At 40.1% G+C, this 16,255-nt stretch overlaps 1 protein-coding gene across 1 annotated transcript in view; it reads right to left on the bottom strand.

Annotated features, from left to right (window-relative positions):
• THSD7B (thrombospondin type 1 domain containing 7B) overlaps positions 1–16,255 on the bottom strand; it is an 824,502-nt gene that overhangs the window by 519,012 nt on the left and 289,235 nt on the right. The window contains exon 5 of the mRNA XM_090267231.1: positions 12,493–12,648. Coding sequence (XP_090123357.1) covers positions 12,493–12,648 — 156 coding nt within the window. The remainder of the gene's footprint in view (positions 1–12,492; positions 12,649–16,255) is intronic.

Here is a 16,255-nt window from a genome sequence, read left to right as displayed (position 1 = left end):
AGTGGTGTGGTCTGTGGGCATATGGAGGATGTGTCTTGCTCTAAAGCAGTTGGCTCTTCCCCAGCTTCCACTGACTGTTGAGGAAATATGGACTCTCTTTTGTCAAATTTTCTTTCTGTCTAAGACTTAGAAATCCAAATTATATTTTGTCTCTATATGAAACCTTTTTCAAATGAGAGAAACTAATAAATAATTTTTAAAATAAGAGTGAGCTAAAGAAAAGTAACTGAGAACTAGATAAATCCCTTTATTCTGAGTTTTGTATTTGTGGCCCTCATGATGTATCACTTGCAAAGGCTATGCCTGCCTTCCATGGATCTCATATTTTATGTTCCATTCTTTAATATATCAAATTCAATCAACCGGTTCAACTCTTTTAATTAATGCATGATAACATTTTAAGAAATTATTATTCATTTATGCCTTGGGATAAGTAAAAAAATAAGAGTCTTTGTTAGGAAGATAGCATGAAAACAATGGATTTCCAGAATGTCAGTTAGATACCCTCCCACCCTTTCAGCGAGAGGACAAGTTAGGAAGCATGAGGGGTAACAAAGCCAAGTATATCTCTCCAATAGTTTTGCCAGACCCATGCCTATTATTCCACCAACAGCAATGTAATGAAAAGGTTACAAAGCTCAAGGTGCTGTTGGCAAAAGACTGGCTCCTCTTAAGATAGCACAGCCAAAGAGGCTAGAACAAACTGATACATGGTTTTAGGCCACAAGAGGGAGCCAAGCTTCCTTAGAATACTGTGGGGCTGGGCAAGTATTTTAAAGAGTCATAGCTGCTGTATTTGGGTTTTCTTGGTCTAGCGTTAATCAAAGACCCCCCTTTAAAAGAGACTCCTAGAGTCTTACTTTAAGTATCAGCCACTTGTAGGAAGGCATCATTTTGCCACCAGAGATCACATTCTCACGGCATTGAAAATATTATAGTCAGGAGTAATTAAAACAAAAGATGGCTTCGGCCTGCTTCATATCTCCAAGTCTATATTATGAATTAATCAAAATAAAACCCAGAGAAGGGCTCCACTCCCTTCCTGGGCCACCCTGAGTAGAGATGCCTGAAACATATGAGGCTCTAAAAGACACTTAAACATCAACTATAATGATCTCGGATTCTCACACACTTGGGATCACCTCTATTCTCACATGCAATGCCGCCTATTTCTTATCTATGTTTGGGCTTGTTTAGTTTATATCTTTGAGTAGAACACAGCATGGGTCTCCATGATTTACACTGCTTGACAACCGGCTCAGAAAGCAAGCAGTCTTTACTGAGGGACTCTCGGTGTCCTACACCTACACCTTAATGCCATGGAAGGGGTGTGTGCAGTTTTCCTCTATAAATCAAGTTGCATCTATCTCGCTATAAATCTATAGATTAAAGGTCCTCAGTTAATAAATTCTTTCAGTCTTTCACTTGTGCTGCCCTTGTCCTGACTCTAACTGGGATCAAATCATAGCACAAGCTCAGCATAAAACAAAACCTTTGGATTCTCTTGTTAGCACTTAACTTTAATCACACCTTGGTGTTCATGCCTGCAATAGAAATCAGGCTTCCCCTGGGCGCTTCTGTTCTGAAAGACTCACAACTGCCTAGTCCATGGTGGCTGAGGCCAGCCAAGCGCTTACCTTTATTTACTAAATTTCATATTAATAAGATAGTGTCATTCTGTAAACATTAACTGCTATATGTAGATCACTATAATGTGCTGTGGGAAACCACAGGAGGAAGAGAAACCATAAATCTAATCTTCATAGAGAATGTAGTTCAACAGGGGGGAATGGCATGCATTAATTAAGTATCTATCCTATACCAAGACTGTGACAGCCACTTTACTTATATTACCCAAAATTAATAAATCATCAAAACTATTTCATCAGTTACTATTCTAATTTTACATATTTAAAAACTAAGGCTAGAAGATGTTTTATTGCTTGTCCAAAGCCTCATTACTGATCAAATGGATATGTATGAAACTCAGCTGAGGTCTGTCTGAGTCATTACCGTCTCTTGAGAAAGAATTCAAGTCAGCTCTTATACATGAGGTGCCCCAGCCCCACTTCTTTCAGTGGATCTGACAGGTACCATGGATCATCTCCTTAAACCAAAGGTGTACAGATTAGACAGTGGAATTTCCGCCACTGGATAGCAAGAAGGAGTTAGGATAATGACTTCCTGACCACAGATTCAGTTCACCTTTAGTGAGGCTAATACTTGTAGGGTCTTAACTTTTTTATGAACCTAAGGATTTAGTGTATAGTCTACTAGTTTAGTGTCTATTCTACTGGAGGTAATTAGAAAAAGAGTGAATATAGAATTGGATAAAGAAAAGAGAAGAACGAGTATCAGAAGGATCAATATTTTTTAACCAAATCCATGAACAAATTAAAGGAGGTTCAGGTAGGTATATCCATGTCTGAGGATTGTAGTTCTTCATGTGCTAGTGACCAAAAAGTGTTCACATAAACTTCGATGAAGCTACCCATGGCCAATCCTGTCTCTAACTCCACTGGGACAGACTTGAAGCAAGACCTACGATGACAGAGCTTATTTCATCTTAAACATTTCATTTGTCCTTATCTCTGACAGCCTTGGACATTTTGACAACTCTGAGTCAAAGAAGTTGAGCAGATTAAATCTTTCATTCCAACTCTAGAAATCAAACCACCAATCCCGCAGGGGTAACATTTTATACTATCATTATTAATTTACACTCTGTTGTGAAAACAGAAAAGAAGAAGATGCACTGATAGGGTGATCGATTGTGAGCATGAAAACTCAATTCTTAGAATGAAAAGCAGGCATGGCCCCGCACCAGCTCCAACACACCGGACACAGAAAAAAAGGAAAAAGAAAGCCACTGTCTCTTACTATATATATTATTTGTGACAAAACAAAATAACTATATATTTCTCAATAAAGGTGAATTTATCTAGCCAATGAGGATAGAAAATGAAAATGCTCCCCGTTATTATTATATAAGATCTCAAACACATATTTCCCCACTTTATTGTGTTACCTGTATTGATTTGTTTCAGAGCATAATAAAATGTCCTTGTAAAAATAGACATGGCTTCTCAGTTTCAAAATGCCTTTTCCTATGGTGACTTTTAGGACTTTGGTGCTACGGTTGGGGGACAGTTTTATATGGGGGAAGGTTGGAATTCCTGACATTCTACCCCAGAAGCAATAATCTACTGTGACACTATATCTGGAGGCCTCCATCAGTTTCTCTTCAGATCAACTTCTGTGGGCAAAGTGGTCTTCTGAAAATATGTCTGAAAGGGACAAGAATGTATGTCTATCAAAAGTAGTTTTTAAAAATGCGTTGCATCTATAGGTAGAGTTCATCCATCAGCAATTTTTTCAGGTTATTTCTCTTTCATGTATCTCTCATTATAACTCTTTGGAAATGCATCAAAGATAAAGCAATGAGTTATAAAACCTGATCCAATTTAAATTCCTCTGAAAGGTGTTCTAGCCTCACTTGACAAGTACCAACCTGCTGAGCACCGTTCTTGTCTGCCTGTCAATGACCCGATAGAAGGTGTGAAGTCTGTGTACGCAGCTGACTTTTTAATGTCCTTGGAATGGCTGACAGACACAACTTTTATTCCTGATTGAATGTTGTCTGCCTAAGAATAACAGCCATCTTAAGATAATTTCTATAGTAACTAATTTCTTCTATTAGATAATAAAATATTTAATGCTTTCTCATCCTTTCTTATTATTTTTAAAAAATGTGAACAAAAGGAACATACTAAAGTTATAACACAGTGGCTGAGAAAAAGATTAATGAGGAGAAAAAAGTAATTATCTCCAGCTTTCCACATTTATTTTCTTGCTGTCGTTTGCTTGTTTTTTCTTCAAATCCTCCACCAGAGATATAGATACAGATACAGATATAGATTAGATATAGATATAAAATCATGGGAAGTGTGAATATCCTGGATTTCTGCTAGTAGATCCACTGCATTTCTTTAGCGTAAAGAATTCAAATGTGAAGCTAAACAATTCAGATTACATGCAGAGTTCCACAATGTTTAATGCACTGGCCTGTGCACTCCAGCCTCCATAGAATTCTAAACCATATTTAGTTTGTGCCAGTCAGTGGCTCTGGCAGAACCCATAGTAGCACCACAAGACAGATGAGACTAAGAGGATCCCAGGCCTCATGTTCACACGTCAGTAGAAATAACAAGCTTACTTACTGTCATCATAACATGCTTGGACTCCTGGTAGGGACAGAATCATTTTCCTAGTGGAAAAACTCCATTCTTTATTCTTCCCAAAAGGGATTACAGGCAGGTGGTCCTGGTAGGTTTTAGCAAAACATTAAAAATCAAAATTTTCTCTGCTCTAGGGAAGCATTTATAAAATAACAAACTCCTAGACCTGAATAATCATCACAGTACTTATGCTCTCTCTCAGAGAAGGAAAACTCTGACTCCAAAAAACCTCCGCTGCCTTGCGGCATACCTCTTCAGGGGAAAGGCTAAGGGAGTAAACCCCGACAGAAAATCCGGAGCCGGAGTCCCTAAGGCGGTTTGACGTTGTAGTCAACACCGGCAACTCCTGCGGCGCACCTGAAGCCAAGCTGTATTGACTCCGTCTTTCCCTTGGACCCTTCAGCTGCGAAGAGAGGGGGGGTCTGCTGCATGGGCAACAGCAGACCCTCCATATCACCCTGCCCAGGCTCTGTAGCTTCAGCTTCACTGGAGAGGACACTCCAGCGTCATCGTAAGATGTCGATTTAACACGGGAGGAGACAGATACCGTGTCACTCCCGAGTTGGACTGCACAGCCATTCTCAGCGGTGCAGATGGACTCTTGAGAAGCTACACCATCGTCTCTCGAGACGGACGGCTGCCGCCGCCGACGACGACTTATGCTCTCTCTGTCTGCAACTACTTAGTGCCTAAAGCGGTTATTTAGCCTGGGTATAGGTCCTATAAAACAGAGTCTAATTCTTACAGATCCCAGCCTGCCCTAAACTCTTTAGGAGGTTCTGGTGAAACTCAGGTGAGAAGTTCTACTGTTTCCACCCTTTCTTTTGAAAAAATGTGTTGTGTGGGGAACAAAATACACATTCCAGTTACTTGGTGCTCTCAAAGTATTCTTGGCAAACCCCCCTTTCTCACACACTACAATCCATTTTCCCTCTCCCTCCAAAGGCAATGCACTGGTACAAAGAGGCATCCCAGACCCCGCACCTTATCTCATGCGTCAGCTCAATGATTGGCACGCAAGGCTAATTTTTCCCACTGCCCAATGTGGCCAGTGGGCTTCTCTGCTCAATTCAGAGATAATCCTGTGTCTTGTTTCAAATTTTTTTAGGCTTATAGAGAAAATAACTAAGGAAGCCTAGTGTTTGAGGAAGACTCCACTGAGGAAACAGAAATCCACATCCTTATCACCGATGTGGCCATTATTAAATCACTATGGGAGTTAGGACAAATTGCTTTACTTCTGCACACTTTTGTTTTGGCATTTTATAAAGTGTTGCATTCTTGCTAAGCCTAAATGCTTATGCCAATATGGGCAGTAGATTAGTGTCCTAGGGTTGTCAAAACAAAGTACCACAAACTGGAGGCTAGAAACCCAAATTCAAGTTGTCTGTAGAGCCACGCTCCCTCTGAATGCCCTAGGGAGGGGTTGCTTCCATGTCTCTCCTAGCTTTTGGTGGTTCCCAGGAATCACCTCATCTCTTGGCTTGTATAGGTATCACTGCTATGTCTGTCTCTGTATTTGCATGGCCTTTTATGTCTTCAGGGTCTCTGTATCTACATGTGGCACTCTCCTCTGTGTGTTTCTCTGTGTCCAAAAGACATCAGTCATTGGATTAGGGACTATCTTAATTATATATGAAATCATTTTAACTTGATTACATCTGCAAAACCCTATTTCCAAATAAGGCCACATTCACATGTATTGGGTATTAGCATTGAACATATCTTTTAGGAGGACACAATTCAACCGCCAGCAATTGATGTGTAATAAATAATGGAGCAGGCCATATTCACAGGAGCTGATTTCTACAATTGGTAAAGGGGGCCAATGAGGAAAATGTTTGGTAAATGGAGGAGTCAGAACATTGTGTGTTTCCCAGCTGAGTTCCATGGACCAGTTCTAAGTTATATGAGAAACAAAGACTAAAATAAAAGTTAGAAGAGCAGTTTTTCACAAAGTTTTTTGTGAAAATTTGGGCTCCAGTGACAAAAATTACATCAAAGTGTTAGGATAAAAGCAAAAACAATTGTCTAAATTTCTGTAGAGACTCCATGGCCCAGAACAAAGGGGGAAAAGCATTCAATAAATGTCTATTAAGTCTGACCAGAGAATTGCTTTTGCCTTCTTATTGTATCAGCACCTCATATTTCCATGAAGGAGTTGCTTCTCTTCTACCCACACAGCCTATGAAGCTTGGCTGGAGCTGTCCCTCCAATGGACAGGGCCACTCCAGCCCCACATTCCCCAACCAGAGAGTCTGGGTCAGGGACTAGCTCATGACACATAACAGCCAATGAGGTTCAGTGCCAGGACTCTTTCTGAAACTATTAGGAAAGACATTCCTTTTTATTCTACTTACTATTTAAAAAGAAAATTATGGTGGTTGTTTTTTATTTTTTTTTAACAGTGAGAATTTTAAGACTGACTCTCAGCAGCTTTCAAGTATACAATACAGTATTGTTAACTGTAGTCATATGTTATACATTAGATTCTCAGAATGTATTCAACTTATAACGGGACGTTTGTATCCTTTGATCAACATCTCTCCCCGTTTCCCCACTCCACGGGTCCTGGAAGCCACTATTCTACTCTTGGTTTCCATGAATTCACTTTCTTTTTTTTTTAAGACTCCACATATAAGTGAGATCAAACATTATTTGTCTTGCTCTGACATTTCACTTTGCATAATGCTTTCAAGGTTCATCCATGTTATCAAAAACGGCAGGACTTTCTTCTTTTTATGGCTAATACTCCTCTGTGTATGTATGTGTATATATATATTTATGTCTGTATATATAGATATACATCACATTTTATTTAACCATTTTTCGGTTGAAAGACACTTAGGTTGTTTCTATGCCTTGACTATCATGAGGAACGCTGTAATGAATATGAGGGATGTACAGAGAGTGAGTAGATTTAAAAGTTTGTACCACAGACACACAAACACACACACACAAGGCAACTATGTGAGGTGAAAGATGTGTTAATTAACCTTATTGTAATCATTTGGAAATATATATGCATATCAAATCATTATGTGGTATACCTTAAAATTATACACAGTTATACATCAATTATATCTCAATAATTGACCATTAAAAATAATAAGATGCCATCCTTTTAGGACACTATATTGATTTTATTACAATGTTTTGAAGAAAAGAATACCTCCATATAAAATGCACTTGTTGATTTTATGGCAGAATTAGGTCTAGAAACCTAAAACATATGAAAAACTGGATCTAAGAATCAAGGGACCAAAAGTAAAATTAACCTCATTATCTAATTTGCAATTTGTAGACCAATATGACGTTATATCTGAAAGCTTAAATGAAATTGACTTTCACAATCTGCTCTACTGTAATCATAAATGGAGTTTTATGTTACTTGAACATAGATTATTAGGATAAGATAGTGTCGTCTAATTTTTTTAAATCCTCACCCAAGGATGTATTTATTGATTTTAGAGAAAGAGGAAGGGAGGGAAAGAGGGGTGGAGAGACAGGGAGGGAGGGATGGAGGGACAGAGAGTGGGAGGGAAGGGGAGACAGAGAAAGAGAGAGATTGATATGAGAGAGAAACATTGATCAGTTGCCTCCTTTGTGCACCCTGACCAGGGATTGAACCCACAACCTAGATATGTGTCCTGGCCTGGGACTGAACCAACAATATTTTGGTGTATGAAACAATGCTCCAACCAACTAAGCCACCCAGACAGGGCTAGTGTTGACTAATTTTAGATCAATTGTCACTTGGATAAAATAATATGTGAAGGTTATGTTGCCTTCAAAGAAACAGAAAACAATCAATTTATCACTAAAGTGATTTAGAACAACATCTAATACTAGTTTTTTGTCAACCAATTCTAAGAAATAGATTTTTTAAATCATAGTGTTTTAAACAGTTATGACAATTTGTTTTGCCCTGTAATTAATAAGATGAATAATCACTAAAAAGCATAGGTTAACTAAAAGTAAATCTACCAACAAAAAGGGCACAAAATAAAAGTTTAGTAGTTGGCCAGCCAAGATGGAGGCCTAGACAGACATGCTGCATCTCCCTCTACAACTAAGAAGGAACACAACTACCTGAAAAGTAGAGATAATCAGAAGTTGCAGAAAATCAAGCTGCATGGAAGTCCAACAAACAAAAATATAAAGAAGAAATACTCATCTAGACAGGTAAGAGTTGAGGCAGAGAGGATGTGGTGCAGTGGCAGCAGCAGGGGTAGCAGTGGCAGACTGGTGGAAAGTGCAGTCACACATTTTTAAAAGTCAGGAGGGACACCTGGCGAGCACTCCCAGCACCAGACCAGACCGCACAGCTCACGGTCCCAGGACCAGGGAAAATAGAGCCTCATTGCTTCTGACTGTAAACCAGTGAGGGTTGGGGTGGAGGAAGAAACTGCCAGTCTCTCAGCAGGATCCACTTATTTAAAGGGCCCCCACATTACTAGAATGTCTGCAGACACACCCACTCTGGGAACAACAGCCAGGGCAACAGCTGGAGAGGCACCAGTCCCATATGGAAGTGGGAGAAGTGCCTGGGAAAGGGGCAAGTGCTGAGCAAGTGGCATTATTTCCTCTCAGTCCCCTCCATCACACACAGCACCACAACGTGGTGAAACAGGCTGCCCTGTATTAACAAACACCTAAGGCTCTGCCCTTTACCACGTAACAGGAGTGACAGCTCTACCTAAGACATATAGGCAAACAAATACAGGAGCCTGTCAAGATGAGGAGACAGAGAAGTATGGCCCAAAACAGGGAATGGATCAAGGTTCCAGTGGGAGAAATAAGCGACTAGGAGATAGCCAATCTAACAGAGGAGGAGGTAGTCAACCTAACAGACATAAAGTTCAAAACACTGGTGACAAAGATGCTCACAGGCTTGACAGATATGCTTGAGTGTGGCAAATGCATAAGAGAAGAAGTGAAGGCTATGCTAAGTGAAATGAAGGAAAATCCACACAAAACCAATGGTGAAGGGAAAGAAACAGGGGTTCAAATCAATGATTTGGAACATAAGGAAGAAAAAAACAGTCAACCAGTGCAGAATGAGGAAGCAAGAATTGAAAAAAATGAGGAAAACTTCCCAAATTTTGCAAAGGAGATGGACATACAAGTCCAGGAAGCACGGAGGGTCCCAGGCAGGCTGGACCCAGAGGGGACTGGCAAGCAGTATTCAATAGGATGAAAGGCAACCTGCAACCAGGATTACTCCATCCAGCAAAGCTATCAATTGTAATGGAAGGGCAGATAAAGTGCTTCCCAGACAAGGTAAAGCTAAAGGAGCTCATCATCACCAGGCCATTATTATATGAAATGTCAAAGGGACTTACTTAAGAAAAAGAAGATCAAAATTATGAACATTAAAATGACAACAAACTCACAACTATCAAAACCTGAATCTAAAAGATAAAAACAAAATCCAACTAAGCAAACCAGCATAGGAAAAGAATGATAGGTTGGGGATCATTTTGAGGCTTATCAGCTGGGTGGGGGTAGGGGGAGAATTGAGGGAAGTGGTGCAGAGATTAAGGAGCATAATTGATTGTTAAAAAATAGACAGGGAGAAATTAAGAATAATATAGGAAAGGGTGAAGCCAAAGAACATATATGCATGGTCCATGGACATGAACTAAGGGTGGTGGGATTGCTGGAGGGAAGTGGGATACTGGGCAGAGGAGAGCAAAGGGGAAAAAAATTGGGACTACTGTAACAACATAATCAATAAAATATACTTTAAAAAAAAGTTTAGTAGTTAAAAAATGTCTAGTCTTTACCCAATGGAGAAGGCATGCCTTACACTGAACCTAATACAGAGAAAGTTAGAACCAAACTATGGAGAGAGAAATTTTAAAGGTGAAGAGAAAAAAAATAAAAGACTATAGAAACAGAAAATCACAAAGATTAAGTGAAATAATGAGACTCAGACCTATTATAACAGTGGAAAATTATAATAGTGGAAATCATAACCAATCCCACCATTATTTTGACATTGTTTCTATAATGCTGACTCTGAGTAATAGGTAGCTTCTAGATAGTTTATATAAGAATTCTGGGACCTAACTTCAAAAGATACAGACCCCAACCTTCAAGCATCCCAGTCGTTGGAGATTTGTGGGCCTGCAACCATGGAACAAGAATGACATGAAGCCAGGATGACTAAACTGAGATGATGCATGCTGGACCATCACTGGCCTTATCAGAATGGACTGTGCTGGTCTGCACATAGAGAACTTTTCAACTCCCTCCCTTTATCTCTTTGTTCTGTTCCCCTCTCCTTCCTTATAAAAACCTCTGCCTCCACTGAGACGTGGAGATGGGTTTTGAGACATGAGCCCCCCATCTTCCCAGGAATTTGGCTTTGAGAAATGTTTCCCATCTTCCCAGGAGATGGGCTTTGAAACACAAGTCCCCATCTTCTAGGTGGTTGACACCTGAAAGTAAACCACTTTCCTTTACATCAGCACCTGCCTCTTGAGTATTGACTTTCATAGCAGCAGGCAACCAGACCTGCTTTCAGTTACACTATAACCTCATTGATACTTTTGGATACAGCCCTATATTCACTTCTATTTTCCAGCTGTATATGCTAATAAATTTCCTCTTTTGGCTTCAGTCATGTTAAATTGTGTTTCTGTCACCTATAACCAAAATTGTCCCAAATAATATAAGGTCCACTTGGCCTGGTATAGGTTCTACAGCTTTGAAAATAAAGGAAAACAATCACCGCACTGGTGATTGAAGGGTGGAGGGGTTATAAGGAGGTTAAATGGTAATGGAAAAAAACAATAAGATTAAAAAAAAAGAAAAAAAAGAAGGCAACACTCAATGCAGTCAAGTAAGTTGCACTAGCATGAACAGCCATGGTCACAGTGGCCAGGGAGCATAAGTCCAACCTCAAGTCATTATTCTAAATGGAGAGCTTAACACAGTGGCAGAAGTTGAACATTAGAGGCCTGGTTCTAATAACATGAAGTCACTCTGGGAAGTCTCACGTGCAATTATGCAATTATATGTTACAATTATGCACACATGGACCATAAGACCACAGACTGCGGGTCTTACTATTAATGAGAAGTTATTTGTATCCATAAACTGGCAAGGCTTAGGGAATGTTCTAGTTGTATGTCAAATAAGAAAGCAGCACTAGCCCTCACCGACCCCAGCTTCCATTAAGATACAGATTTCTATTGTTTAATAACAAAATTAAAGTTAGCTGCTTCTTGCCTTAGACTCAATATACACCCTCCCCTCCTGCCTTAGAACAAGAATCAGAATGAACAGAAAAGCCCAGAGACATAGTGTGTGAACAAGGTCATGCACATACTGTGCCTGTGTGTACTGCAGGGACTGCTGAAATAGGGGTTTTCAAATGGACCCAAATTTCAGCTGAAAGCACTAGTTTTGGAACATCAAACACTTCCTCATGTATTTCTTCTTTGCGTGTGATGACTAGAATCGGTGCTTAAGAAATACAACCTAACTTCTAGAATGTCTGGAGTTCTTAATAAAGGAAATATGGTGATACCTCGGTCTAGAACTTATGACAAGTGCTGAAACTGACAAGTATGGAACGATGAAGCATTTTCTCTTGAGAGCTGCCTCATGACTCATACAAGTTCTAGCAAGTACAACCAGTCCCCAGCAAATGCTGAGTGCTGAAACATCTTTTTCTCATCAAAATTCAAGGAGCACAGGTTTTGATGTGTTCTGAAGCTGACGAGTACCAAGGTATGACTGTATTTCTTTTTAGAACTGCCATTTAATGGGACAGAATATTAATGAAAACTGAAGAGCCAATGAAAGAGAAGTCAAGATGTCACCAGAAAGAAACTGTTGAAGATGAAGTTACATAAATGCCCCTCATGAAAATATGACATATAACATCAAATTCTACATGTGGAAATCTGAAAATAGATATGCAACATTTGTTTCCTGATGTGTTTACAGAAATCATGTCTAATCTCCTCAGAATATAAAATATTGTTATGCCATTTTTTGAGTAATAGTCGCTTCATTAGCTACGAGCCTACTTGGTAAGTCAATTGAAGGTCAGAGTCTGTATTCATAGAAATGTCCCCAATGGCCTCTGTAATAATGGAATGCTATTAGGTTTGAACTGGTTATCTACATTTTACAAACAAATATTGTCTTAGGCAGGTTTAATCGGCTACTTCGCTACCAGAATAAATGTGCATGCACACACTAGAAGTGAAGGAGCACACACAATCGAGCCACTCACCTTTTCTCCCCTGGGGGTCGTGGCAGTTTTCGTGGATGCATGGACCCCAGGCTGACCAGGAAGACACTATACAGTCTGTAGAGCAGGGAATATTGCAGAGCTGAGAGGCTGCAGGGGCAGGTCCCAAACATAATGTCCTTTCCACAGGTCTAAAGACTAAAGGACAAAAAAAAAAGGGGGGGGGAATAATGGACCAAGTCACATTGTGCTTATCCATAGAACTGTCCCTGTCTGTGTGCTTGCCTTGGTCACATCAGCTTTGTGGTTAAAAGTGTACATGCAAACAAAATATGAAGTACTCTAACACTCACTGCTGAACTGCACAATATTAGCCATGGGGTGAGAAAAGGCAATAAAAAAGAGCATGCACTTACGTTTCCTTCTTCACAGAGTATTCCCTGGGACTCAAGAGAGGACTAAAAATATAGATACAAATTATTTAGGGTTATGATTTAAAAATTAAATGGCTTTGTGAAGTTTCAAGATGAGTCTGTCTTGACTATATAAATGACTGGATTACTGCAAAAAAATCAAAATTGAACCCCTGAGGTGGGGTGTTTAGCATAACCAATTTACTGCTGTTACTCCCCTGAGCAGTGGAGCTTGCAAAGACACAGAAGAAAAATGGTTCTTAAAATAAGAATAGTAATCAGGATCTATGATTGCAGAATTAGCCCCTGAAAGTGACTTTCATTAGTAAGGCTACTCAGAGACACAAGGAGTATCTAAGGAGCCACAGGGACTGCCAAACTAGGAGCCTTTGAACTCTCCCTGATGTGCCCCTGCCTCCAGAGGAACCCCAGCCTGTGTCGCTTCAGGATGCAGAAACCGCCTGTGCGTCAGTGACATCACTAAATGCCCTCTGTATGCAGACTTGTCTGGGCACCAAAATTACGCAGGTGAAGGAGAAGACAAGAACCTGATCCTTGTGGAGTTTAAAACATAAAAGTAACTAGGATAGCGATACCTAAAAACGACACAACAAAAAAACACCGAATGCACAACTGCACTTGCATGGAATGGTCCCACATTAACGTTTTGGAGCAATTCAGAGTTTGTGAGCAAATGGTTTAAGTTCAGAAGGTTTTATCTTATGGACTGGCTTGTACTATTGTCCTTTTATTTCCATCCAGTTAAGCAGATTAGAACTGTTTCAAAGGCAGGGGCTGGTGTGAGAGGGTTGGGTGGTGAATCACACCATGTACTTTGCTCCCTCACACTTCACGTGAGCTGTGAATTAAATCAGGTAAAGTTGGCACTGAATCACTGCTCTGACCAACAGATATTTGTACATAATCCAAAACAACAGCAAAATAAAAATTTAAAAATACTGTCACGAAGAAAGTATAACCATGAGGAAAAAAGGGTTTGTAATGTACAATGGAGCAGCCTGATGTGATTATGAAAGTGCATGGGGAAAAAAGAAAGGTGGCAAAGAAAAATGTTTCATTTGAAAATAATTATTTTATAGTTTAATAAAAGGATTTTATCTGATGTAAATGAAAGGCAGGGGCAAAGCAAGATTGCAAATATAAATGTCAAATGTCACAAGCCAGTGGAGGAGACAGGTGAAGGCAAAGAGAACAGGTATTGGGGGAAAGCCAAAGGGAGGCTGAAGAGAGCTGATAACCAGACAGTGCTAGTAATGATAACAGTGGGATGGGGAAATTGGAGTGACCAGGACTGGGGATGAATACATGACAATGATAGATTGTGGGTAAAGAAGAGCCTGCAAGATGGAGGGAGGGGCTTGTGAATTCTTTCCCAGGACTGGGCAAGAGAATACACACAGGACCAGCCATGCACTGAGTAAATTACGCATTCGTTCCAAAACCACCAGGCAGCTACTCTCAATTAGACTCTTTGGAATGGTATGTGCTTTCAAGGAGCTCTAAGTCAAGTAGCTTATTAACAAAATTGATGCTTCAGAGAATGCTGCATAGCCACAGGTCTTAAGGCACAATATGTTCATATCTAGGCCCGGGCTTATTAAAATGTGTTCTCACAACTCAAACTTTAGTTCTGAAAACAAAACCTCAATAATGATGGAAAAGAAATTGGGGCATGTAAACTGATTAATCCCCTTATTATATAAACATTTGTAGTGCATACTTGGCACCAGTTATAAATATCAGTTCATTCAACCTGCATAATTTCCTTTTGAAATATATGTTATTATTATTCCCAGTTTAAAAATGAGGAAACTGCAACAGAAATCTTGACTCTCTTTTCCAATTCCCAGTTAGTGAGCAGTGGAGCTTGGATTTGGATCCAGGGGTCTGTCTCTTAACCAGGACGTTGGGTGGCCTCTTCATTGATCAGTCAACCTACATTGATAAGTGCCTCCCATCTGTTAACATTGTGTTAGGTGCTGAAGCCAGAATATTCAGTAAAACAGACAATGCCCCTGCTCTCAGAGCCCTTATTCCACTGTGAGTTGATGCTAATCATACATGAGTCCGTGTGGTCCACCAAGACTGGAAAGCTGTTATGGCTGCTTCTCTGCGCTTTGCCTTGGCTGTCTCCCTGTAATGCCAGTCAGAGAGAGCTCAAGTGTCTGATGATCAATGCTGAGAGGATACCCCAAACCTCTCAGCAACAAGACCCAGAAAACACTTGCTGCTATAACCTCTGTACTTGAGTTGAAACTGGTCAATCCACCAGTGCAATGACCACCACACAGTAGGTCTGCATTAAACCTCATTGAAACTCTAGATTGTCTGTGTCAGTAAGGCTCCAGCTTGGCAGTGTAATTGAAAAGAGACTGGGAATCTTGTCCTAAAGCTGAGGTTGTTAGTACAGATATGCTTATTTGACTCATTTGCGGGGATTATTGGGAATTGTGTGGTTAAGTCCCCTGAGGTCTCCTTTGATAAATACTTAACTGACAATCAGCTCACTATTGAACATTAGGGCTAATAGTACTACTAAGATTTGAAAGTAGGAGAGAGGGACATGGTGTGCTGGAGAAGAATAGGGAGGGATTTCCCTGGGGACTACTAAGTGACATAATGGAAGCCCAGGGGTGGGATTGAAGCCATTTGTCACAGCACTTATGTCTCTGCAGCACCTGCTGCTTTGACAGACAGTAGATCTTTATCCATATCAATAAGTTCTGCCAGTCCCAGGCGACAGGTCTAAGATGCTTCATTTAGGCACTAAATCAATGTGCTTGGGTCAACCTATCTCTATCTCAGACCCCCTGGGCTACATTTGTTCTACAAATAAATCATGAGTAAGTCACAAAGCACTTACCAGCTTCAGACCACTTAGGTAGTCATCTCCCCAAGAACACTGATCACAGGATATTTCTACAACTATTGACTGTTAGAGCTATAAGGAAGCTTTTGAACTAATTAATTTAGTTTAATTCAGCAATTTTATTGAAAAACTGAGCTCCAAAGACATTAGGTATTTTTTCCAAATTCACTCAGTAAAACCAGAGCAGAGAAAGTCCTAAGTCTTGTCCGAGGTGGTTAATTCTCCTCCACCTGGCCCTCTTAATTTTACTTTCATGGAATAAAATCATCAGACAAGATTTATGAGGTCATTTATACCAAGGATATTTTGTTTCTGAATCTCAATGACAACAGCTGGAGGCAGCCAATGCCAAAAGAGATCTACGGTATCTACCTAGGAAGGCTGCAGCTCCATTTAAGTCATTAAACAAAATCCAGCCTTGGCTGGTGTGGCTCAGTGGATTGAGCACCAGTCTGTGAACTGAAAATCCACCAGTTCAAGTCCCAGTTAGGGCACATGCCTG

Source organism: Furipterus horrens, unplaced genomic scaffold, assembly GCF_987537825.1.
Source record: "Furipterus horrens unplaced genomic scaffold, mFurHor1.1.pri manual_scaffold_1, whole genome shotgun sequence".
NCBI lineage: Eukaryota > Metazoa > Chordata > Mammalia > Chiroptera > Furipteridae > Furipterus > Furipterus horrens.
Note: the sequence above shows the minus strand (reverse complement) of the source record. Positions and strands in the feature narration are given on the sequence as shown.